This window comes from Eufriesea mexicana, unplaced genomic scaffold (genome assembly GCF_001483705.2).
Source record: "Eufriesea mexicana isolate 0111107269 unplaced genomic scaffold, ASM148370v2 scaffold4744748552, whole genome shotgun sequence".
NCBI lineage: Eukaryota > Metazoa > Arthropoda > Insecta > Hymenoptera > Apidae > Eufriesea > Eufriesea mexicana.
The window spans coordinates 133,150-156,839 of record NW_016907932.1 but is presented as its reverse complement, the minus strand read 5'-3'; the positions used below and the strand labels follow the sequence as shown (position 1 = coordinate 156,839).

The following is a 23,690-nucleotide window of genomic DNA, read 5'->3' as shown; positions in this document are numbered from 1 at the left end:
CCTAGTGGAAAGTTTACGGACCTAAGACATTTGCGAGATGGGTAATTGCGAGGGCTCCCTATGGGAATGGCGGACTTGTAAACTCGCTGGATGCGAGACAGCTAGTAGCTACGAGCTACCCTCGCGGGAGGAGCAAAGTCTCGGACGTGAGACCAGGTTCATGGTCACGGTTTCGTTGCTGGTAAAATGAATTTTCTTACGATAGCTTGGCTGCTTCTGCACCTTTTGTGTGTCCTTGGCAATCGGGCAGAAGATTGGATGGAGGAAGAATTTTCTGGGATCATCTTACTGGCGAAATAAAAATAAAGGGACCGGGGGGAAGTGGAACTGACAGTCGAAGATTACAATGGAGGTAATTGACCGTTGCTGGGCTAATGAGAGGCAAACGAGGGTTGTGAAATACTCCTTTAATAATACCTGACGAAGCAAATATATATATATATAAATCTATGATACATCCGCGTCTCGGGGCCAGTCGTTAAATAGAACTCGTCTTTCGCCGCTCCAATGGATCGCTTGTTCCTCGCGAACAAAGCAAGGGACGCGACGAAGTCGAACAAGGTTCCTTTCAATCTTTTTTCTTTTTTCTTTTTTACAAAAGCTCCTTAAACTAGTATCGTAAAAAGTGTTCGATGCTTGCAAATCTGGCACTGTTCCTGCTGCGTGCAACTCGAGTGTGACACGTCCGTGTATCAGGCACGAGTTCATCGTTGCCGGAGGAGCAACGATTAGGAAAGAGAAGGAAACGAGAGAGCACGATTTCTCCGTAGCAGTCTTGCCACTCTCGCGCACTTATTATCACAGACAATCGACGATAGGCGTTCGTTATGCCCTCGTCATGTTCGCGGACTCTTGGTCGGGTTTGGTGGGTAGCGGCCTGTTCGCCATCTTGCTCGCCGGAGTGGAGGTTTGAGGCTCGGGTAGCTCTGAGTAGAGATGAGCAGTGGCGTCGGACGGTTCGGCGTATTCGCAGAGCAGGGAGTTGGGCCTCTTGTTGTTGCTGGTCTTCGCTCCCCCGAGAATACTCTCGCCGAGGGCCTTGAGGAAGCTCATGGGTCTGCCCTGGTTCCTGGGCGCCTCGAACTTGGGGCTCTCCGGGGGCCTGTGGTTCTCAGTCTTGGGGGTGCAGAAGGGTTGCTTCGAGTGATCGTTGATCAGGTGATCGTTCACCACGTCAGGGGGCAGTGGTTGCGGCGCTCTTCCAGCCAAGGTGGCCAGGATGGGCTGAGAGAGTCGACTGGTGCTGGGTACGGTCTCGTCACCGGGTAGCTCGGCGTACAGGTGATTCTGCTCGGTGGGCTTCTGATCGCGAGGTTGCGTGTATTCCGTCAGAGGTGGCCTGGGTTGTATTCCGCTGGGTAATAATTTCTCCAACGAGGGTGCCTTGGTGCCGACGCTGACGGATGGCTTTGGGGTACCCCTGGCTCTCCTCTGCCTTGGTCGAATCACGTCGTAAGCGTTCTCGTCCCTACCTGATGGTTGCCTGTCGTTGTTATTGTTGCAGCTCTCCTCCACCTTGATCAGATCGTACAGGTGTTCTATCATGTCTCTCGCTTGATTGTAATTATCAGGATCGTTCAGTCTCTCTCTCAGATCCCTCAGGTACTCCTCTGTCAGCTCCTCCGGTAACGTTTGCGTAGCCTTGTTCTCGGTGTAGGGATAGAGTCCTTCAGCGTCCTCGTCGTCTTCCTCCGTTGCCTCTGCCTGCGTTTCCACGTCGAGAATCCGTGTTTCCGGTTGAAGACCCGCGTATTCGTGCACGCTCAACCTGGATATCGACCTGGCAGAGGTAGCAGCCGTCATACCGCTGCTGGGTGACAGCCAACTGGCGACATTCATCAGATGACCGGACGTGAGTTTCGGACAGATGCCACTGCGACGCATGTACAGGATTCCGGAAGCGAAGATGACCACCAGCACGATGAATACAGCTAACACGCAGATCACCACGATGATTCGCTTCTCGCGCTGCAATTGCTCGGAATCGCTCATCTCCACGTCGAAGTAGCCCTTGTGCCTGGGATACACATGAGGACCGACACTGGGTGGACTGACACTTGGTTCCGGCTTGGCAGACGGCTTCTCGCAGAGAATGTGATCCCCAGGCCCGCAGATGATCTTCGTGAAGTTCCTCATAGACATGTAGCCCTGGGGCAGATTGAAGCACCTGTCCAGGAGCTGGTCGACCATGCAGAAGCTCGAGTCCATCATCCACGACACCGAGCTGTTCTTGCCTGTCACGTCACGGATCCAATTGTCCAAACCGCATCTGCACTTCTCCTTGAAGTGATTATTACCGACCCTGGCAGTGTTCACTCGTTGAGAGATGGCCGCGAACTTCAGCGAACCCGGTCTCGCCCTCTCCACGTGGTTCCCGGTGAAAGAGAACTCGAAGTTGGGTGCCGAGGTTGCGTCCACCTCAGCCGTGATGGCGTCCGTCTCCAGGTCGACGAACAGGTTGTAATCGATGGCTATGTGATTCCATTGGTGCAGAGTGATCGCACCCTGATGCAGGTTCAGGAATTCGTTGTTGTTGAAGCTGACCGTGGCAGCGGATATGTCGATGGCGCCGGTTTCCACCTCGGACAGTCTGCAAAACGCCAGAGGAAACTTCGCCTTGAACTTTCCACGTTACCCAAACTTTCTCCGCGGAAGTTTAAACGGCAAGTTTTCAACTACGCTCCGCGTGTTTTCGCAAATGGAAAATGGAATTATCTCGCGTCGAGTCGGAGATATTAATCTGCCGGGCTAAATGATGGTGTAATTAATTTCACCGGGTGACTTTGAAACAAAGTGAGCGCGAGACGCTAACGAATGGGGCCAAGCGTGCGAGATAAAAGGGACATTCTTGGTACAGAGGACTGAGAGTAGAAGACCAGTTCGATCGAATTATCGCGCTGTTATTTCCGTCCATTCCCGGCGTTTTAAAACTCCGTCGCTATCGCTGCGAGACTACAGCGAAGGCTCGATAATCGCGAGGAGGAGAGCAAACATCCCTGATCAAACAACGAGCGAGACAAAGGGAAACGAGCGGCGGGTCTACCTTGAATATTGTATCGTGAGGTTGTCGTGGCCAGCCCGGAAGGCTCCTCTCTCTATGCTCTTCAATCTCACGTCGGCGAACTCCAGGCTGTGGATTAACGCCCGCTCGCTGAACGCTCCCGTCTCGATCTCCAGGATCGACGCGTTGCTGATCGTCACGCTGAAGATCGTCATGGCGCAGAAGGCGTTCTTGCGGATCACCTTTGTCCAGATATCGTCCATCTGCACCTCCGCAACCGCCGATGGGAACACCGCTGTCGGCAACTCCGTGATTCTCACGCTTTGGAACATAATCTGCTCAGGGGTGGAAATAGAAATCCAGATTATAGCCCGATCTCTGCAACTGCTTAGATTAGTAAATCGCCAATCTCTGGGCAAACCTATACCCCGCTTATAATCATCATCCTACTCGGGTATGAAGATAAACTCGCGAAACATGGGAATGCAACGAAGGAAATGATCTATCTAGAACCAAAGACTATTCGCTTTCTTGGGTACTTTACACATACCTATTCTTACCATAAGGGGATCAAATGATCCCTCGTGGTACATTAAGTATACAAGGAATATTTGTCACTGAAAAATAAGTTAACTCTTTGACTGTCACGCCGAAATCACATGTTTCCCTCAGGATGTCACGGGTGTGCAAGATGCAAGATTTGTTCTAATACAAATTTATAATCGTTCAATTGGGCACTTTCTATTTCAAAGTATCTTCTAATTAGTGGTTGTATTTAGAATGCACTAACTGTCAATTTTCATTCAGTGTTGTTCAGTGCAGTCCAAGCATCGTGGAGAAACCGTGGTTGGTCATATATGACCAACGTGACAGTCAGAGTGTTCAGAGAAAAACGGAAAGCGAGATATTAAACAATCGGATAATATACGAATTTACAGAAAGTCGGATGAGCAAAAGAAATAATAAATGTATATGGAAACGTGACGAAGAAAATGATCCACCTAGGCCTAAAGACTATTCGACTTCTTGGGTACTTCTTGGGTCATCGTTTGAATTGCCTCACAAGTGACAAACAGTCTCTGATCTCGCAGAGGTTAACACTAAACGTACTTTACACATACCTATTCTTACCATAAGGAATGAAATGACTCCTCATGGTACATTAGGCATGCAAGGAATATTTCTCGATAAAACCTAAGTTAAGAGAATTTACAGAAAGCCAAATGAGCGAAAGAAGTAACAGTAAAAGTACAATTATAAAGTAAATTTAGGGAAGGGTTATTCGACCCCGGTTTAGTGTTAATCGAGCTGACGTGAAAATCGATCTGACAGATCACCTGACCTTTGTCGCTGGTCCATGCCTGCCGTGCTGAGAAGCCTCGAGCTTGAACGCGTTGCTAGACAGCTCCAGGGTGGGCACCTCCCTGACCCTGATCCAGAGCAGCCTGGAGAAGGCGTTGGGCTTGATCCCGACGTTCCTGCATCTCGATATCGAGACGCTCAGCGTCCCCCGCGAGTTCCTGAACGCGTTGCTCTCCAGGATCACGCTGTTGCACTCGGACACCTCTAGATGCGTGTTCGGGGCGCTGAGATTCTGGAAGGCCTGCCTCTTGGCCACCACGCTGTAGATACCGGACACGTGCACCCGTTTCACAGGCGCCCCATCCGCGAACGCGCCCGACTGGATCCTCAACTCCCTGCAGTGAGAGACCTCCACCTCCATCGCCTCCAATGGAACGGCTCCCTCCAGTAACTCCACGTCCTGACAGCAGAAAGGGGAAATAAAATTGGTTATTATGGCGTGGCCGGTCCTCTTCGACGACGCGTTAACGGTGGAAAGAGGTATTTTAATCCTCCGGGCCAGTTTCCAACCAGGGCTGCGAAGAATGTCGGGGCTCTGTCGATTCTGCCAGTTATATGGGGTGTTTCGAAAATTTATACCTGACCGGCTATGGGTGGGAACCTGAGCCACAATGCGGGTGAAAGACGTGAGTTATCGTGGGTTTATGTTCCCGGTATAAATCATATTCCTCTATGGATTGTGATCCAGAGCTGACTGATGACGCATAAGTATACACAGCCAGGGCTTTTCTAGCAGTAGATCATCTTCTATCCGGGATCTTTCGTGAGGAAAATTTGGGATTTCATCAGTGGTAGTAAATCGGTGAAACTCGGGTCACCCGTAATTGGTCGTGTCAAAGGGGGGTTGGGAATATTTCGTGATCCAGAGCTGACTGGATGACACATCAGTATACACAGCCAGTGGTTTTCTAACAGTGGTTCATCTTTCATCCGGGATCTTTCGTAAGGAAAATTCGGGATTTCATCAATGGTAATACACGTTTGAATCGGTGAAACTCGGGTGACCCGTAATTGGTCGTGTCAAAAGGGGGGCTGGGAATATTTCCATTTTTATTGGCACTACAGACGACGATGGTCCGCACACGGTGGAAGAGTTCAATTTCAGCCGTCATGAAATTTATGTAATTGCAAATATCATCCTCTCGATGGGATTCTCTCCCTTCGCCAGTAATTCCGCAACGATGAAAAGAGAGGCCAGGGGCGACAGGGGCTGTGACGCGCGGAGAGGGGGTTTTAATAGACCCCCGGAGAATAATTTCTCGGAATAATTTGCGTGTTACGACTCGGACGGCGATGAATAATAATTAGATAGTTAAAAATCTGCATAATGAAACGGAAGTCCTTTGGCCTGTCGCGTTTCGAAATCAACAAGTGAATTTCTATTGGACCGAATTACCGGCGCAGCTGTAATGGCGACGGTGGAGGAGAGGCGAATGGGGAAAAAGAAGAAATACGGTGCGAGATAAACTCGACGACCCGGGACACTAGGTTCATTGAACGTCCCGTGATAATTAATGTTGCGGTTGTTAATTAATCACCCTTGCCATCGTCTCTTTTGAAAATTTCGATACCGTTCGCCCCCTCTGCTCGAAATTCAATTAAACTGTAATTACCTCGTTTTTCCATTTTAACCGAGTCTCGCCGTTTCCAAAATTTCTACGCGATTCAGCCATTTTTATTTCTATTTTTCACTTTTTACTGTCATTATTTTAGTCCATCGAAATTATATTTCCCCGCGTATCGGTAAAAATGTTTTTACATTATTCGAGGTCGCAGGGAGAATTATTTTATATTATAATTATTCTAGCTTTCGTAAATTAATTAATTTTATTTCCGTCGCTTCGTCGATATTTTTCCCGTGCCAAAAAATTTCGTTAATTAATTCTCGCGAGATAAAAATATGGAATGCAGAGAACACGATTCTTGGCCCACTTAGAGCGGAAGTGGAATGGATAATGAGACGGAAATCGCGCGAGTGGAAAGTGATTCACGCGAGTGGAACGATTATCGATACTATTTGCGTCGTGAACCATTCCAAGGTTACTCGTTTACATGTCGGAACACTCATTCTTGTACCGCATCCAGGATTTTTATTACTAGGTGCCATTTTCTACCAACAAAACCGTGCCCCCTTCAACGTGAAACGCTTCACGGGTTTATCTATGGGGATATAAACACAGGTGAATCTTGTCCTCGAAGTAACGTAAACGAAAAGGCAGAGGTAGCGGATTATGGCAGCGTGATCCGTCGATTGAATTAACCCGTCCGTCATTAGCACGCAGACGTACACGCGAGGCGTGCGTTTTCGGTGACATACTAATCACGTTCCCAGCGAAAGAGAAAGAGAGAGAAGGTAGGAGAGAGAGAGGGAGCGAAATTGTTGGCCCACGACGAGTTACCTTTAAAAGTACTTCCGCTGACGTCGGCTTCCTGGCTGTTCCCCGCCGTTTGTCAGCGCGCCAGTTTAATGAAATGTTCGAACGCCACGCCAGGCAACAATCCCGCTGTTTCCCTTTCAAACGTGCTCGCGACGAGTCGAGCAATTACCCAAACGTTGGGCCAAAATGGAAAAAAGGGTGTGCATAGCCGTGCCGCGGGAAAATTCGCGGACTCGAAACGGCGGACGAGGGTGTATACGCGTCGTGCCCCCCTAAAAAGTTTGCGGACGCAGGGAGAAACGGAGCACGCCTGTCGCTCGGATTGGCCCTGTCTCATTTTTCCACGGGATTGCCCGAACCACGGTGATTTATATTCACCGCGTTGCGGGGTTTATCTTGGCAAAAAGACGAGCGAATTGGACACGGCGGGAGAGAAAGAGAAGGGACTATCTCGCAACCGGTTCGGAAAAGCTATCCCGCATGGCGACGCGGTGCCGGACCCCGACGCTCGAACGTCGAGCCTGGAAAATCCCGGACCGACGTCCAGGCGGGATATAAGCCGCGGTAGAATTTGAAATTTACATGAGAAAACACGGTGTGTCGAGCATGCATGGACCGGGGGGACATCGTGTATCGATGGGACGATAACCGGTCGGGATCCGATAGACAGAGAACACCCTATCCCTAGGCTAGGTATCCCTAGACGCGGGGTAGACTGGGATTCCGGGGAAGAGAACGGTCCGACAAAAGATCGGGACCTCCTTCCGGGAACCCCTGACGAGGATTCATTGTGTTGCTTGCGAGGCAAAGCTGTTCTCGAGGAGTCCGCGAGTGTTCGGATGGGCTCGGACGACAAAATCGAGGTGTCGCGTCGGGGTCCTCCGGCTAAGCCTCCGGCAGACGATGCTGTAATCCCTTAATACCCTCGTATCTCGAGCTCTTTCCACGGCGGGGGAGAAAATTCCCGCGGTCGAACGCAACGCCGAGAAAAATGGCGGAGCTTCCGATGGAGTCGAGGGTTTCTCCGGGGACTCGGTTCCTGCCACTTTCCACGTTGGATCCTCCGCTTTTCCCGACAGGAATTTTCCACAATTTGTTTATCTTTCTCTCCACGTGCTATTCTCGGTGCGTATCCGCGCGTTTCGTTCCTCTTCGAGGTTCCGAGCAGGGCCTGCCCCTCGTACCTTCGCCGCGATTCTAAATTCGTTATCTGAGGGATATTTTCGGTCACGGGATATCACCACCTACTAGCTCGGAATCATTGTAACGAGCTTGGCCTATCGGAAAGAGACGCGATATTCTTCCACTAGCATCGGGATAATTAAATAATCGTTGTTCCACTGTGGCTTCTGTAAATCACTACGCCATCTGGCCGCACTCGTGTCCCGCTTTGACACGGTAAACCAGGCGGAATGGAGCCGGCTCGACCTGCGGTTCCTAATCCGCGTTGCTTCGCGAAATTATACCCCGTGGAGCTAAATTTCCACTGTTCGCTTCCTGTTCCCGTAACGACCATGTTGGCTCTTACATTTTCAGAGCATCGTGATTGGAAACATCTTTGCTAGGTAGACAAATGGTGTACTTATTCGGTATGGTAATTATTCTTTGACGAAAGGACCTAGATTAACTCGGGTCCTGTGTCATACTTAGAAATATCCATAATTTTGCGTTGTTGTTAGATCTGTTAAAAGATGGAGATATATTTTTAACCATTTGCACTCGAGAGGTGACCCTCAGTCACCATTTCATAAAATTTGAAAGACCGATATTAATTAATATATCGAATTATACAATAATTCTACAATTTTATTATTATATTATTCTTCATTTACTGCTCAAGAAAGTATCGTCAGTTTTTTAGTAGAGAATCTTTGAATTTCTACTTTTCTCTAGCCAAAAAATCATCGAGTGCAAGGGGTTAATAATTCCGATTTGTCAGGCGTGTTATAGTCTGTGACATAGGCCATCACTGACCTGATGCATATGAATGTGCTATTAAAATTCTTTGTAATACAAATATGTTTGTTAATAATAGGATTAGTAAAGCTATCTAGGGTACTCGCATATGTACACAGTGAACGATATAAAATAACCGAGAGGGGAGAGTATGTCCCTGTCGTCAGGTACCGTAGACACGTCTACTATCATTCCTTTCCAACGATATATCCAGTTTACCAAGTGATCATCTCTCAAATATTCGAAGACTCAAATGACAACTAAAAAAGTCCCAAGTTTTGACACGATTTTCCTATCACCGATTCTGACAAAAATACAGTAAGAACACCCTGTATATACACGTCTATATTCAACTGACCGAGACCGGAGCGGAAATACAAACAGCTGCGTGATCAGAACAGGTACACAGCTAGGGAGACGCATACGTACCTAGGGGCCCCTCTCAGGGGCCACTGGAAAGCGTCCCTGAGCAGCAGCCACTTATCACGTGAACTTCTGTTTATATTTCCTGTCAATTCTCAACACCCCAATTGCAATTCGTCCGTCAGAGTGTACACCATACGTCGTTTTCCCTGCTCGGATATTCCCCGAAGCTGACTCAAAATCGGGAACACTGTGTGGATGATCTCTTGGTGTTGCAAGTGTTCGTAGATGGACGGATGATTCACCTAGTCGCGCCTCCGCTTTTAACTCCGCTCGCGGTTACGTGGTCGTAACGCGAAGCCGAGTGTCGTTTTTCCCTGGTCTTCTAGGTCTCTCCGTCGCGATTCCGCTTCGATCTCGGGCCGACCAGCTCGCCTTGAACTCGCTAGCTCAGGTGGAAAAGCGTCTTGGAGGGACGCGCCTGTCGTCGCGCGGATTAACGCCTACGCGGATGTTAATTGGACCGGGCGAACCGGGACGAAGGAACGGTGTCAGGGAATCTGCTACGAGAACAATGGGGCCAGTGTGCCTGTCTGCTTGCAAGTCGCTGGAAATTACTTACCACGCGAGACTTGTTTCCCGATTGTCAGCCCTGGTTAGAGCTCGCGGCAGGCGTCCCGAAGCTTGCACTTGCAAACGCCAGGGCTGATAGTGCTCGGATGAGAGGTGTTTAAAGGAACGAAGTTTGCGGAAGGATTAATGCAGGATATCGGATATTGAATTGTTAATTGGTCGGGGAAAATGGATCTTTTGTTCGCGACCATGGCGTGAATGCTAAAGTAGCAGGAGAATGTTGAGTCAGTCACGACGGTCTCGGTATCCTGGAGAAGAAGGTCGGTTTTATACCGGCAGACAAGAGATACTTTGTGAAGAACTACGCGTTATGTAGATCATGTTAATCGACAGTTCAGGTTACGTTAATATTGCGCTGCATCTTGACATCTCTTTGACATAGTCTAGTTCGTGCTTACATAGGAATGCGTTTCTGTCAGCTTGCAGGTCTGGGATATTTAATCTGTGTCACGCAGAGTGTGGTAATTTTTTAATGATCTTGGTAATCCAGAATTCAGGTTATACTAAGTTTTTGTTACATCTTCTAATCATTTTGATATGCTTGAAATGCATTTTTTAAATTTGGCAGGTCAATTTTGCTGGGTCTTCCAATCTTTTTGACTAAGTACTTTGCACTAATTTTTATATGGATATTGTTAATCGGGAATTCAGATTATATGTGTTAATATTTTGTTGTATTTTCTAATCTCTTTGACACCGTTTACTTTGTGTTTATACGGAAGTGAGTTTGTGCTATCTTGCAGGTCTGGGACACCTAATCTCTGTCACGCAGAGCGTAATTTTTCTACAAATTTCGTTAATCGAGAATTCAGGGTATACTAATTTTTCGTTGCATCTTCCAATCATTTTGACAAAGTCGACATGCATTTATAAAATCTGGCAGGTCAGTTTTGCTAAGTCTTCCAATCTTGACATAGTCGAAATGCGTTTGTATGATCTTGCAGGTCAAGTACGCTGAGGCTTCCAATCTTTTTGACGCGAGTACACTAATTTTTATATAGATCTTGTTGATCGAGAATTCAGGTTATACTAATTTTTCGTTGTATCTTCTAATCTCTTTGACACAGTCTATTTTGTGTTCATACGGAAATGAGTTGTGCTATCTTGCAGGCCTGGAATATCTAATCTCTGTCACGCAGAGTGTACTAATTTTTCTATAGATCTCGTCAATCGAGAGTTCAGGTTGTACTAATTTTTCAATGCATCTTCTAATCATTTTGACAAAGTCGACATGCATTTATAAAATCTAGCAGGTCAATTTTCCTGGGTCTTCCAATCTTGACATAGTCGAAATACGTTTGCGCAAACTTGCAAGCCTGGGATACCTAACCTCTTTGACGCAGAGTGTTCTAATTTTTATATAAATCTCGTTAATCAAAAATTCAGGTTTCTTCCAATTTCTTTGACACATTTCTTTGTGTACTTGGTATTAACACGCAAAGGCGCTTGCGCCATTTTGTAAGTCTGATACTTCCATCCCTCCGACACAGAGTGCACTAATTTTTATATGGCTCCTGTTAATCGAGAATTCCGAATTACGTTAATATTTCGCTGCATCTTCCAATCTCTTTGACACAGTGTGCTCGATGTTCACACAGAAACGCGTTTGCACGAGTATTTCGCTGAATCTTCTAATCTTTTTGACGCAGAACGCGCTAATTGAAAGTTCGCGGCGAATGGAACTTCGCTCGATGGAACTCGGTTTCCGCGAGAGCGACTGCCAGTCGTGATAAGGAAATATTCCTGGAAATATTCGGATTATATTTGTTGTAGGTAACGAAGTAGAATAGAAATCTCGTTAGACGTATCAGGGATCTGCAAGATTTATGGCGGCTCGGAGTTTACGTGTACGGTTTGCTCGATTTTCTTTCGCGGGCAACTGCAGACGGATGGAATGCGGGAATAGCGAGGCGAACCTACGTGAAATCGCGCTGAAATTACGCTTTGCGTGAAAGATGAAGCCGATCGCGTGACTCGTCGCGATCGAGGACAGGGTGCGGCGATGCGACTGCAATTACTTCCTGCTGCCCACTCCTGACCCGTCACTCCATTAAGAAATGAACTCGCAACGGAACCGTCGAATTACCTTCTGTTTCGCCTATTACTGCAATCTTTGCATTATAACCGACGCTCTCTATACGTGTAAACCGTTTTATCATGATTCGTTTTATCCATTCCCCCCAGTCCATGTCCTGCAATCCTCGGTCATACTTCGTGACGGCGTTCACGTTAAATTTACTCTCGCAAGCTGACGAGTATAACCCTGGAATCTGGGATCCTAGAATAGAGGTTGGTAGTCCATGGACCGAATTGTCAATATTCCTAAATATTCCACTTTGTTACTCTTCAGAATATTGTCCAGAATATTGTCAGAAAAGAAACTGCAAGCTGGCTAGACGAATCACCATTTATTAGGAACTGTGCATCCCTATTACACCTAAAATTAATTCTTCCTAATCCTAAAGGCTAGTATAGCCTCAGGTACCCTAATCTTACAGCAAATGCGACATGTTCGCATGCACTATATAAAAATTTCGAGCAAATCAGTGAAACTTAGTCTACAATTCAATTACATAGCTCCCGTTGTACGCAAATACTTCACTTTGTTACTGTACAGAGTAAGTTCAGAATATTGTGAGAAAAGAAGCTGCAAGCTAGCTAGACGAATGACCTTTTATCAGGAACTGTGCGTCCCTATTCCACCTAAAATTAATTCTTCCTAATCCCAAAGGCTAGTATAACCTCAGGTATCTCAATCTTATAGCAAATGCGACATCTTCGCTCATAGGATATAAAAGATTCTACTGTTCAACTTTATACTCCCCTGGAATTTGACTGGAGTTCCTAGAATAGAGGTTGTTAGTCTATAAACCGAATTTTTAATATTCCTAAACACTCTACTCTGTTTCTCTACAGGCAAAATTTAATCAGAGGATGCAGCTTCAAAAGAGCTAGACGAATCACCTATCTATCACACCTAAAATTAATTCTCCCTAGTCCTAAAGGCTAGTAGCCTCAGATACCCTAATGGTACCCTAAATGCGACATCTTCGCATGCATTATATAAAAATTTCGGGCAAATCAGTGAAACCTAGTCCACTGTTCAACTACAAAGCTCCCATTGTACACAAACACTCCACTTTGTTACTCTACAGAATATTGTCCTGAATATTGTGAGAAAAGGAGCTGCAAGCTAGCTAGAGCTCACCATTTTTCAGAAACTGTGCATCCCTGTTCCACCTAAAATTAATTCTTCTTAATCCTAAATGCTAATAACCTCAGGTACCCTAATGGTACCCCAAATGCGACATTTTCACTGGCATCGTATAAAAATTTCGAGTAAACCATTGAAACCTAGTCTACTATTCAACTACAAAGCTCTCATTGTACACAAATACTCCACTTTGTTACTCTACAGAATATTGTCAGAAAAGAAGCTACAAACTAGCTAGAGCTCATCATTTACCAGAAACTGTGCATCCCTATCCTTATCCTATCCTAAAATTAATTCTTCCTAATCCTAAAGGCTAGCCTCAGGTACCCTAATTTTCCAGCAAATGCGACATCTTCGCTGGCAGTATATAAAAGATTCTACTGTTCAAGCACAAAGCTCCCGTTGTGCACACTCGGGTCTATTCTTCGCGATTCTAAAGTGCAGTCTACCGCCCTGAAGGTGTCATTAATGTGTCACCAGCTTCGCAGCAAGGGGGAGAAGAGAGGAGAAAAAGGGGAGGAAAGCTGGAAGTTTATAAACACGATTCCCCGTAACGTATGACGGGTGACTCGGGTCGTTTTCACGGGTGCATCGGTGACGTCAGACTCGGTGCACCGCGCTGGAACAGCTGGGACGTTGTTGGAAATATAGGGAGGAACGGGGCCAACGACGGAAGGGAAAACTCTTCCTGCAGCCACAGTTCCTCCGGCTAGGGAGTACGACGCGTGTTCACGCTCGATGAATGACTAAGACCCCGCTCTGAAAATTCGTGCCATTTCGCACGCTGACTCAAAGGATGGGACAGAGACAACGCCGGCTATTTCTGCGCCCTGTCCTCTCCGGCACAAAGGCGAGCGGCCGAATTATGAACGGCGCTTAAACTCCGACGCCGTAACTGCCTCCTGCGTCGTTCGATTAATTACCGCGTCTTTGCTACGGATTCTGGAACGTTAATTGCCTGTGAGGAGCAGGATTCCCTATAGATAATATCGAATTTCATCCTAGAATCCGGCGTTGCCAATAGCAACTTGGCAAATCCTGATCGATACAACGGGGCTGCTCGTTTATCGCTCTTTGTGCTCGCCGTTTGCCTCCATTTTCCTCTATAAAGCTACCGGAAGTAGCAGGAAACTAGCACCGTGTCGGAAAATTCGCGGGCGAATTTATTTCGAAAAAGTTGCCTCGTTACGGGAATTTATCAGAGCGCGAGGGGTTGATATTTTTCCGGGCTATTTCGCCCCGAAATTTATCCTCCTTCGGCAGAGCCCGCGCCGAATAAACGCGTCTAAAACACCCATATATAACCACACACCGCGCGACGTAAAACCGCGTGAAAGGCAGAGAGGAAAAAAGACGGGGAAAAAACGTGGAAATTCGTTAGCTCGTTATCGACAGGCCACAGAGGCACGCCAGGTCGGCGCCTTTGAGAGAGGGAAAAATTCCTAAAGGGATGACTGCCGCGTGGTGTACAGTTTCATCAGGGGGAGACAGAGCGGAGAGCAACGGCGAGGAAATCTTAACGAAATAATCGAGTTTAGTCCGCCGGGTCATAAGCGACAAGAGGGATGACGTTACCCCTAACCCGTGGGCTTTTCGCGTTTCGAAGGTTTCCCTGAAGGGGGTGGTCGCGTACGAGGCCTCGAGTCGAGATCGAACAGGGGTAAATAAACGATTTAAGATGGCGGATTGTGGAAACAAATCGGATCTGCGATTTGAGAAGACTTTGACGATGACAGTTCGTGTAACTCGTTGAGAAATGGGTGAAATAGGCCATCGACAGGGGCGTATGAAACGGAAGGGAAATTAAGATCGCATCGTCGAGAGACTGCCATCGACTTTGCCACGAAAGAGCTCTTGGATCATGCCTGTGAGCTAGATTACGTATAAGGGAGATTACTTGACGCGTGTAAGACGCGATCCTTTACTGCGATATTAAAAAGCCAGGTGGAAAATGAGGCCTGCTGATGGACTACCTAAGGCTGGCTTTTTAAAGCAGGTCTTTAGACATCAAGAGCGCCGATCGCGAACAGGTATTTGTACATGAGGGATCATTAGCCAGGACTTTTAATCTACTACACCAAGCCACGTAAAAATTATACCGGGTGTCCAAAAATTGATTTATATAAATAAACGAGAGTACAATATGGATGTCTATGCACAATACATCTCTTTAAAAATTTTCACTGAATCTTTGAAAAAGGAAAATAAAATAGAATAAAGGAAGACATTGAAAGATTAACCCTTTGCACTCGGCGATCTTTTCGTTACAGGAAAATAATAATTCGAAGACTATCTGCCATAAAGTCGACGGTATTACTAAAACGGTAAATAGCAAATCGTATGCAAATTAAAACGTAGAATTATTTTACTTCGATATTCCAAGCATCGTTGAATAATTGTGAATTTCACTGCGAGGCGCCCCTCGAGTGCAAAGGGTTCAGACGATCACGTGGAACACGAAATTTGGGACTAAAGGTGGGTTACGAAGGGAAGAGGGAAAACACCCTACTGTAACCCTACTAGAGCCCAAATATCGGTGTATAAATTTCAGTTAAAAATTCTGCGTTACACAGGGAGCAATTATTCGCGAGGCATCCCTCCAGTAGCGGCTAGAAGCCGAAAAATCGCTGGGTCGGAAATTTGCAAGCACCATAGAAATTCGCGTACCCCGGGGACCGCTGGGGGAAATTATGCGGCAGACGCGTACGTCAGTGGCGTTCACACCTGTGCGAGGCTACGCCCACGGGCGGAAAGGCGTTCGAGGCACTTGGAAGTGGCGTATCGAGGCACCGTCGACCCCCAAATTATACGGTCGAAGAAATACCCGATCGAGAAGATAAATAATTAAGCAGTATCGGGGCGCGTGTCGCGAATGCCGGAGAGCAGTAGCGCCGCCGCTGGCTGGGATTTTAAGGCGTCCGGTCACGAACCATCGGCGATCCGCCGACTGAATCGAAATTGACGAACGACCGACAATGGCGTTCCCTTGGATTATAACGCGAGAACTAACGCTTCCAGGGCTTGATTTTATGTACGAGCCACGGACAGCAAGCGACGGCATGAATCAATTTTTTCTCGTTCGCAGAAACAGAGGGCCCCGGCGTTCCCTGCTGAATGCTAAATCCGCCTGAGTTACGTGAGCAGTACCTGTTTCTCCATCCCCGGTTCCCTTCCTTTTGCCCTTTTTAATCTACGCGCGTGGGGCGGATGCTAAGTTCCCTCCCCGGTGAATGTGGAGCGCAGAGCACGTGGCCGAACCTCCCCGGCTGCAATTCTGGGCTCGAGTCGGTGTTTAGAGATATTCCACGAGGCGATGAGATAGGTCTATCCAGCTGAGCCGAATTGGAAGAGAGTAGGCGAAAACGTACTCGTGGTTTAAGGGGAAGTCAGGACTAGGGATGCGAATCAGGGTGAAATGTGATTATGGTAGTTTTTCTAGGTATGCAGCATTGTAAAATCAAAGAGTTTCTTCGAAGGTACGTTCAACTTTGATATCTACAGTTACGTTAGTGGTCGTATTGAACTCATCGTCAGAGGGATTCCAGCTGGTTCGAGGTTTTTCAGAATTAACTTTGTCGGTATATTCTATGACACTGAATAAGGGCAGAATGTTTCTAAACGTAGGCCACATAAGGATTTATTCGAAAGTTATAAGAGGAATATGGACTATCAGTCCACTGCACTCAAGATAGCCTTACTGACATGTCTGCCAGCAGACCCAGGTCGAAACGCACCCTTTTTCTTTCCCTTTTTTCTTTCCCAGACACTACCTGAACTATAGAGACGTTTGGTAATATGGAAGATAAGCTTTAGAAGACCTCAAAGTAGGTAGCACCTACAAAACTACTCTAATTACGATTTTATAGGGTCCAACTGTGAAACTGTGCAACACAGTCAAATATCAATATACTTAGAATAATAACTAGTACACTGCAATTCATCAGCAATGAAATATTACATAATAATCCCATAATAGCAGACTGCAATGTCACCCCAATAGCTTGGCAAAGGAAGTATTAGATGAAGAGAACAAATAAAAGATCTTCAATCCAGAATAGTGAACATGTGAATAGGGATAATTAGTGATCATCGAGTCATGACCTGGACCAATTTGGTATGACCAATTGGTCCTATGCAAAGATCACTTATTTTAACCCCTTCGCCTACAATATCGTGTGAGACTCGTGGTAAGGCAGTCTGGTCGAACACGAGTATCACGGGCGGGAGACGTAGTTCGTAGATCAACGGAAGCAAGGTGCAGGCTCGCGGTAACTGTTTTCGTAGATGATTTCCTGTCTCAGTCTCGTGGTGCCCTTTGCCACGTTCGGACGAAATTCCACGTGTGACCGTCAAGTTTCGTCAATGTTTTCCTATCGAGACGAGTCGAGACTCGTCAGTAACGTGTTATTCTTCGTCGTGATCGGACGACATGGCTCGACGTGCGACTGTGTGACTTTGCTGTTCGACTATGGCACGCGGGACTTGAATTGTAAGGTAAGGGATTAACGATAAATTTGATAATTTGTACATTTATTATAAACTACAGCCGCAATTCGCATTTCCTTATGATAAATTTCCATCATACGTATATGTATATCAAAATATCTGTATTTCCCCTGTATTTTTGGCCAAAATGAAGTATTGCGCGAAAAGTACAAACGTTAAAAGATTCATTCTCGTCTCGAAAGTTAGGTAGCAGTTTATTTCTCGACAATTTTATATTAACTTCTTCGTCTAGAACATTGACTGTGACTAGTGGTAGGGAAATCATGGCAAACACGAGTATCATCGGTTAGAGGCGTGGCTTGTAGATAGGCTCCAACGTAAACACGGACTCGTTGTAACCTGCTCATGGTCAATTTTCGCCGATGTTTTTCTGTCCCTGTCACGTGTTATTCTTCCACGTATTTAGACAAGATTGCTCGTCGTGTGATCGTCTTTGTTATTGACTATGACACGTGCCATCGGGACTTAAATCGTAGGGCGAGGTTAAGAAAACCAAACCGGATTCAGCAAAAGTTCATTGACATCAGTTAGCATAGACTTGTGGAAATTCCACTTTAGTTAATCTGAACTGCTGATAGATATTTTCTAATTCTGTTCTAGTTATATTAAAATGGGAGAAAAGGATAGACACCATCACTGCGAATTATAAGCTTCTGAGAGTAAAATAAATTCTGTAAAATTCGATAATTGAGAGATATATATACACCAGGTTCTCGAATATCCACCTTCTGAACGTAGAATAAAACGTGATGTAACAGGAATATTTGGTATTTGAGTCACGATTATCTTTCACTGAAAATAGTCTAAACTTGGAGCACAGATAAGACGTTGATAGGTCTCTGCATATGTGTCTTTATCGATGAATCACATTCTCTTCGCAGTGAAACTACAAACCTACAGTTAATATACGTGTTTAAATACGAATTCGAATAACCTATTAGCAATAACTCTTCTGAAAACGTGTATATTTTCAGTAATTTCAAAAATGAAAATTCAGGACACTCAATTTTGGATGATACTATACTTCCAGTGACATATATTTCCATCAATTTCATCGCGTTCTTCACGATTAACTCTTTGGAATTAGGCCCCACCCCTTACTTAGCTTCTTATGGAACATATCTTAACCCACCCTTACAATGGGATGTACCTAAAACCACCATGAAAAGTTGAAGATACTCATAGTTAAGCAGTTCAATATTTTACTCTTTGCACTCGAGAGGTGACCGTCAGTGACCATTAGATAAAATTTCAAAGATCGATATTAATTAATATGTCAAATTTATGATAATCATTATACGATTTCTTATTTATTACTGAAAGAAATATCGCCAGCTTTATAGCAGACAATCTTTGAACTCCTACTCATCTTTAGCCAAAAGATCGTCGAGTGCAAAGGGTTAATTTAAAAATTCTTCCTTTAACTGGCAATGCTCTGGGTGTCAATTGTTGATAAACAGGTGTATTTTAATTTAAAATCGATTTCGTTTAAAACATCAGTTACTCAATGGGATTATTTCGATGTATGTACCTTCTGCTCTGTATAGTCCCATAGAATTTGGATTTTTATTTTCTTGAAAATCGCGTGCCACGAGGAGTTAACTTCCTGGCACTAAAGATCGCGAAGAGGTTCCAGCTCGCTTTGATACTTTCCGCGCTGATCTGTGGCGACAATGGGGGTCGGGAGGAGCGAAGCGGAGTCGCTTTAAGAACAATGAAACTCGGGAAAGTTTCGGAGCGACGAACTTGGCCGCAAGTACAGAGGCTAATTGAAGAAACCCGGGAACAGACCCAGTAACAGACCCCCTCTGCGAGGGTAGCCGGTGTTTGTAGTTGTAATTCAGGCTGGGACCAGCGTAATCGAGTTATTCAGGATTCGGTTAACTCCGCTCGACGCCTCGCGAACGTCTTCCTCGACGGACGAAGTTAACAATGGCGATCGATGACGATGTTTGCCGAGCGATGAACATAATCGCGTCGATCGATTCCACTTTGCATCCGATATCCGCGAAATCCACGCGACCAGAACCGAGCATGCACCAAGTCTAGCAAGAAATTCTTCCGAAACGTTGTCAGAAACGCGTTCTCGCCTTATCGCGGCGGGTAACGACACTTGGAGAGAACTTCGCTCCCCGGTATATTTTTCCCTTGACAAAGCGACGCGTTTGAAGTACGCAGCTCTTAATAACAGAGATAACAACGTTATCTGCGTGATTCAGAACCAAAGACACTATTATCGAAGCGCCTTTTCATCCGCGGTCATCTTTATCGCTCCACGTGCACCGCACACCTCGCAAGAGTGGAGGAATTATGCTCCGTTCAATGAGAAAAGCTAGGAAATATAAAAGAGTCGTGACTACAGTCAAGTTACTGTCAAATGTCGATATTCATAATGAAAAATTTCCGGGGACCCTTGCACGGGAGTCCATCTTCATCCCTTATGCACAGGGCTCAAGAAAAGGTGATCCAGTCCTGTTCTTCTCACGCACCCTTTGTATATAGTTCTTAGAGTTGAGGATTTATGCTCCTTCAATGAGAAAAGCTAGGAAATATAAACGGATCGTGACCAGTGCTATGACTGTAGTCAAGATACTGTCAAACGTTGATATTCAGGGACGAGTAATGAAAAATTTCTGGGGGCCCTTGCACGGGAGTCCATCTTCATCCCTTATGCACAGGGCTCAAGAAAAGGTGATCCAGTCCTGTTCTTCTCACGCACCCTTTGTATATAGTTCTTAGAGTTGAGGATTTATGCTTCTTCAATGAGAAAAGCTAGGAAATATAAACGGATCGTGACCAGTGCTATGACTGTAGTCAAGATACTGTCAAACGTTGATATTCAGGGACGAGTAATGAAAAATTTCTGGGGGCCCTTGCACGGGAGTCCATCTTCATCCCTTATGCACAGGGCTCAAGAAAAGGTGATCCAGTCCTGTTCTTCTCACGCACCCTTTGTATATAGTTCTTTACACTTCTTTCCAGTCCCCATTAACCCTTTGACTGCCATGTTGAAATCACATGTTTTGCTCAGAGTGTCACAAGTGTCTTTTTATTATTCAAAGCATATAATAACAAAATAATGGTAAATTGGTGACATAAATAATTGGTCACGTGTGACCACCGTGGCGCCTTGGTAACGGTTGACAATTGACTGTCAATTTTCACTCAGTTTTACAGTTTTTACAATTGTAAGTAATTCAAGCGCTCCGGTCACCAATGACTACCGTGACATCACAAGAGAAACCATGGTCGGTCATATATGACAGTCAACGTGACAGTCCAAGTGTCAAACGAAGTATGGAATTAAAAATTTCGGTGCACGAGTAGGCCCCCTGTCATAGGCTCCAAATCGCGTTATCGAAGCACCCCTCGTAAAGGGAAAGTTAGGTCTGCGTATTACAAAATGGAGGAACAAAGACCAGAATGGGAGTTGGAGACAAAGAGAGGGAGGGAGAAAGTGGGAAAAAGTAGTGCAATAAAGGGAGCAAAGAGACGCATCTCGGGGAAAGTAAAAGGAGGAAAGGTATCATCCGGGAGAGAAAAGGATCCCTCAGCAATTGCACGGCTCGGGAAGAAGCCAGGGTTCGATAGTTGAACTTGCACCGGTAAATCCTTCGTCGAGATGTCGAAAGTTTCTCTTTGTAGAGTGCTCCAGGTCGCGCTCGTCGAAGGATCGTTACTTGACACAGTTTTGCAGCCGAGCGATGAGCAAAACCGCGAGGATCTCTGGTTACTGTTCCCGGAAGCTGCGAATTTAAAATTCCGGCTGACGCGGGAAGGGTGGAGTGCTCGCCTTCGATGGAGCATATTTGAAAAATCCGAAAGTTACCGCCACTGCTCGAAACTTCCATCCTTGACACTGATTAGCCCCCCATTTGCGATTTAAACCGCGGATTTCGAGCATTCGCGTGTTCCTCCGAGTTGTTAGTCTTGCAGGATCGGTAAATCATCCTGTGACGAGCGTGCTCTTCCAGTTTCCGCTAATTAAAGCGTAGCTCGCGTTACTTATTTGCCTAACTCCTGTCAACTTCCTCCGGCAACTTATTCCGCGTACCCGGCTCGTCGATAGGTAGAGAAGACATTGGTCGAGTAGAAATGGAAGGCATAACGGGGGAATAAAAGTTGCGGAGGCTGTTGGAGCGAGAATCGCGCGATTTCCATTGTCAGGTGCATCGAATTGGCAGCGTCATCCGCAAAATTGTTACAGCCGATGCTTCTCCGATTCATTAAGCTCCGCTCGTTTGCGAATAATACTCCCTGGTGCGGAATGTTTCACGCGCGCGAAATGCCGTTTCATAAAATCCCGTCGAAATCCATTTTTTGATCCATCGGTGGTGAAACGGTGCCACGGATTTGGCTATCTCGGTACGTGCTTCAAGCGTTCGTCGAGTGACGATCGTGACGCATCGCGTGACACGTTTTTCAGATAAAAATTAGAAGAGGGAAGAGTATAGAGTAGACTAATGTAACGATTGGTGAGAAATGGCGCAACGCTTCGACCATGGAAATTCAAAGAGACTGGAAGGATAAGACGGTCGATAAGTTGACACTTGTGACAGCAGGGAAAAAAGATCCCACCGCAAAGTGTGTCGAGTGATTTCCGTTTCAAACTAGACGCGATCGCGTCAGCCTGACTGGTCTAACGAAACCACGATAACGTTGCGTAAGCTAGGAACTACGCGGGACATGGGATATGTTTTCGAGGACGGTTCCGAGGTGATAATCGATGGGGCACCGAGGATCGGATCAACTGGCTCGTTCCTGGCTATTGTTTACTTCGAATCACGTTGCCAGACGATGTTCGAAACGAGAGACTCGTGAACACGAGAAGGCAGGTAGAACCGGGGTTCAATGTCCCATCGATGGATCATCTTGCAGGTAGCGCTCGCTGCGCCCCCTATGCTGCGCATTTTCCATATCTCCAATATCTCCATATCTTTTGCAGTACATTGACCGAAGAAATGCTGAATTTCTTCTTTTGTAAATGAAATTTTAAATCTTTAAATCTCTTAGAAACTTCTCAAATTGTTCGATATTAATTTTCTTCGATTTCTTGACACTTGATTTCTCTAGTTATGTCACTTGCAAAATGGAGAGAGATGGAGGAAATTTCTTAAATTCTTCGTCGATCCTTCGATATTAATTTTCTTCAATTTCTTAACACCTGATTTCTCTAGTTATGTCACTTGCAAAATGGAGAGAAAGAAGAAAGAGAGGGGGAAACGGTCCCCTATGTCTTTGATGTAAAAATTATGCATTTTCCAAATGTCTAATACTTTTACAGCCACTTTTCTAAATGAAATTTCCAATCTTTAAATTCCTTTGAAGCTTCTAAAATTTTTCTTCGACCCCTTTGATGCTAATTTCTGTCAATTTCTTATTTCTCTTCGCGCATTAACGGGAGAAATATTCAATTTCTTCTTTTCCAAATGAAATTTCGAATTTTTAAATCCCTTGGAAACTTCTCAAATTCTTCGATATTATTTTTCTTCAGTTTCTTTATACCTGATTTCTCTAGTTATGTCATTTGCAAAATGGAGAAAGGAAAGAAAGAGAGCCCCTATGCCACGTGTCTTTGACGTCGAAATTATGCATTTTCCAAATTTCTGATCCCTTTCCTGTCAATAACCGAAGAAATACTCAATTTCTTCTTTTCCAAACAAAATTTCCAATCTTTAAATTCCTTCGAAGCTTCTCAAATTTTTCTTCGACCCCTTTGATGCTAATTTCTGTCAATTTCTTATTTCTCTTCGCGCATTAACGAGAGAAATATTCAATTTCTTCTTTCCCAAGTGAAATTTCGAATCTTCAAATCCCTTAAAAATTCCTTAAATTTTACATCGACTTTCTTCAATTTTTATTTTCACCTAATTTCTCTAGTTACCATATTTGCACACCAAAAAGTAAAGGGAATAAAACAAAGTAAACGAAATTCGACTTCGTCGATTAGATTCAACGCCTCAACGTTAATTTTTCTCAAAATTTCTTTTCACCTAATTCCCCTATATTTGCAAAATGGAGAGAGAAAAACGGGAGAGAGAGGGGGGAAGGAAACGGAGTTAGACAAACTCGACAAACTGCGTCTGGGAAGGATATAAAATTGTCGGCGGGGCGGTATTATCTCATAACACGACGAGGGTGGCAGACCGCAACGGCCAGGCCGCAAAACCACTGCATTACGCGCGTACACGCGCGGCGAGGGCGCGGAGCGTTCTGTGCACCCCGGTGATATCGCGTGGCGCGAATTTCGCGATGCTTGTCACCGGAATGCCGGAAG

General features: G+C 45.6%; 1 protein-coding gene across 1 annotated transcript in view; it reads right to left on the bottom strand.

The window, feature by feature from the left end:
- Positions 1-399: 399 nt before the first annotated feature.
- Positions 400-23,690, bottom strand: part of LOC108546046 (uncharacterized) — a 34,039-nt gene continuing 10,748 nt past the window's right edge. Inside the window, exons 2-4 of the mRNA XM_017897968.1 lie at positions 4,344-4,763; positions 3,044-3,336; positions 400-2,590 (exon numbers count right to left, since the gene is read on the bottom strand). Coding sequence (XP_017753457.1) covers positions 826-2,590; positions 3,044-3,336; positions 4,344-4,763 — 2,478 coding nt within the window. The 3' untranslated portion in view covers positions 400-825. The remainder of the gene's footprint in view (positions 2,591-3,043; positions 3,337-4,343; positions 4,764-23,690) is intronic.